We start from the raw sequence: 2,500 nt of genomic DNA on the forward strand, positions 1-2,500 counted from the left end.
AGGGGGAAGGTGGTGGTAAGGGGGCTTGCGGGTCGCGGGCGCAGTTTACAAGATATCTGAGGCAACGAAGGCAGGGGAGGAAGGTCCTGGGAGCCGGGAGGGAACAAGGAAGATTCCTAGCCAGTTTGCGAGTGAGGTGGTGGGCTTCCATTTTACCTCTTCTAATTTTTTTGCCGCCCATGATCACCTCACCTATTTTGTTACTCATAATATTTGATATGCGTGTCAGGATCATCAAGCACTGGCTTCTCGCGCACGGAAAGTGTACACCGTCGGCTTTGGGGAGGAAGCAAAGGTCCCGCTGCCTGAATTCTGATTGCATAACAACATGTGCATTATTTATCAACAACAAAAGATTCTCAAGAGCACAATCATCATCTTAGACGAGAGTTATCCATTACACCTAAAACAACACTGACTAGACTCGATGAAACACAAAGCTCAGTATTAACACAGACTCCATAGTACTCATCATAGTACTTAGTACTCACTACTAAGGCCTCATGAAAGGATTATCTTACAATTTCTGCGACAAATAACGGACATTGTGATGAAGATGTGTGCGGTATTGGGTGGGGGCACTGATGAGGAGGGGGAGGGGGGGTCGCCTCTTCCTGGCTGGTGGGGGACAGCCGATGGGGGTGAGCCCAAGTCCGTGGGGGTGGGGGGGAGAGCAACATGTAACCCCACACCCACACGCACACACGTCCACAACTACTTCTAAAACTCTCCCTAAAGTAGAGACACCACTTTCAAAAGTGAACTACTTACTTGTGAACATAATAACAAAATAAGTCGTTTTCCTTGAACCATATGGAGGAGTTCACCACTGTACACAGAGTTTTAACTAACGGCAATGCATTCGTTCAATTTGATTCAAGGAAATAAAAAATGTACTCTCTGAATCATCCACATATCCAATGTACTTCTAGTTCACCAAGCTAACACGTGCTTGTAGTTTCCCATGCTTTAACATCATAGAATTCAATAAGTCTAAATTCATATAATTTTCCTAGTATATCTATGTTAACAATAACTTTGCGGAATGTACATAAAACCAGCGGTTCTATATACAGTGGCGCTGACAGTAATCTTGTAAATTTCCCATTCTTTTCAATACATATCTACCCCTCAAAAATAAGTCACGAAATAATAAATAAATAAATACATCGCACGATTTCCAAAAAAACAAGGATTTACAACAACTTATCTGGACGACCATGAGTGAGGCTTAAAATCAAGAGCCAATGTGGAAGATTTCGGCCCAGTATCGAGCAAGAGAGATAGCCAAGCACAAGCCTCACGCATGGCAGCCCACATCACCGTCGAGTTTCTTTCTCAATTTTTGTTTTCTCGCTAACACCAACAATTTTATATACTGTATAAATATCTTTTGATGTTCTCTCAGCTACAGTCTAATATCAAATGTGGTTTTTGAATTGCCAATATAACAAAGCTTCCTTCTAACAGCTTGTCCTGGTTCTAATACACGTTTATAAAAAATACCTAGCACAACCCACATTTGATCGCTCTTCCCGAACAAATAAAACAAATCCTAACTACTACAAGAGCTGAGTGGCTGTCTAAGCTCAACTGGCAGACGCTCCGCCAGAGAGTTCCTCCTCGTACTGCTTCCTGAAGCAGTCGCCGACGGGGAAGAAGTCCCAGCACCTCTCTTGATACATGTTCCAGACGTACGTCTCCTGACCCGTGTACTCCGTCTCATCTTTGTTGATCAAATGCATCAAGAAGAACCTGGCGTGGCGGAAGAAAAGGTCTTTCATTAGCTATGCTCTTTCCCAGAAACTACTAGGAAAAGATACCGACAAATTACACAGTCAAATAGAATGCAAATGCTTTATTCTTCATTACTGGAAAACAAACTAAAAATCGGGATAAAATCATTGAAGCGAAGGCTCCTAATATCAACAATGATTCTTTTCAAGACTGACTTTGAGAAGAAAAGACTCACATGTAATTAGCTAAGTTGTGCTCCTTCTGCGTGTGCATATCGAAGCCATGCGGCACCGCGTCGAAATAGTCGTTGCCTATGCCGCAGATGAAGCAGTTGCTCTCCAGGTTCTCCTTCACCGACTCCAGCTGGTCTCTCAACTCACCGAAGGCGTCAATGATCAAACCTGTAAGGGGATGATTTTCTCTAAAGCTCGTGCGTTTATAGTTTTTGTGAGAAGATGATTTGAAGGCGACTTCAGTATTGCAATTGTGATTACCAAAAATAATAAAGGGAATGGAAATATTCATAAACAGACATAGAGGTACACATATACATACACACGCGAACACACACACACACACACACATATCTATATCTATATCTGTCTATGTATGTATGTATGTAATTGTGTGTGTGTGTGTGTGTGTGTGTGTGTGTGTGTGTGTGTGTGTGTGTGTGTGTGTGTGTGTGTGTGTGTGTGTGTGTGTGTGTGTGTATGTGTGTGTGTATGTATGTGTGTATGTGAGTGAGTGTGTATGTATGTAT

General features: G+C 42.5%; 1 protein-coding gene across 1 annotated transcript in view; it reads right to left on the minus strand.

The window, feature by feature from the left end:
* The window catches only part of LOC125041099 (ryanodine receptor-like), a 173,633-nt gene that overhangs the window by 505 nt on the left and 170,628 nt on the right, over positions 1-2,500 (minus strand). The window contains 2 exon segments of the mRNA XM_047635851.1: positions 1-1,755; positions 1,973-2,138. The exon segment at positions 1-1,755 is cut by the window's left edge and continues 505 nt beyond it. Of these exon segments, the coding sequence (XP_047491807.1) occupies positions 1,590-1,755; positions 1,973-2,138 (332 nt within the window). The 3' untranslated portion in view covers positions 1-1,589.

Source organism: Penaeus chinensis, chromosome 30 (assembly GCF_019202785.1).
Source record: "Penaeus chinensis breed Huanghai No. 1 chromosome 30, ASM1920278v2, whole genome shotgun sequence".
Classification (NCBI taxonomy): domain Eukaryota; kingdom Metazoa; phylum Arthropoda; class Malacostraca; order Decapoda; family Penaeidae; genus Penaeus; species Penaeus chinensis.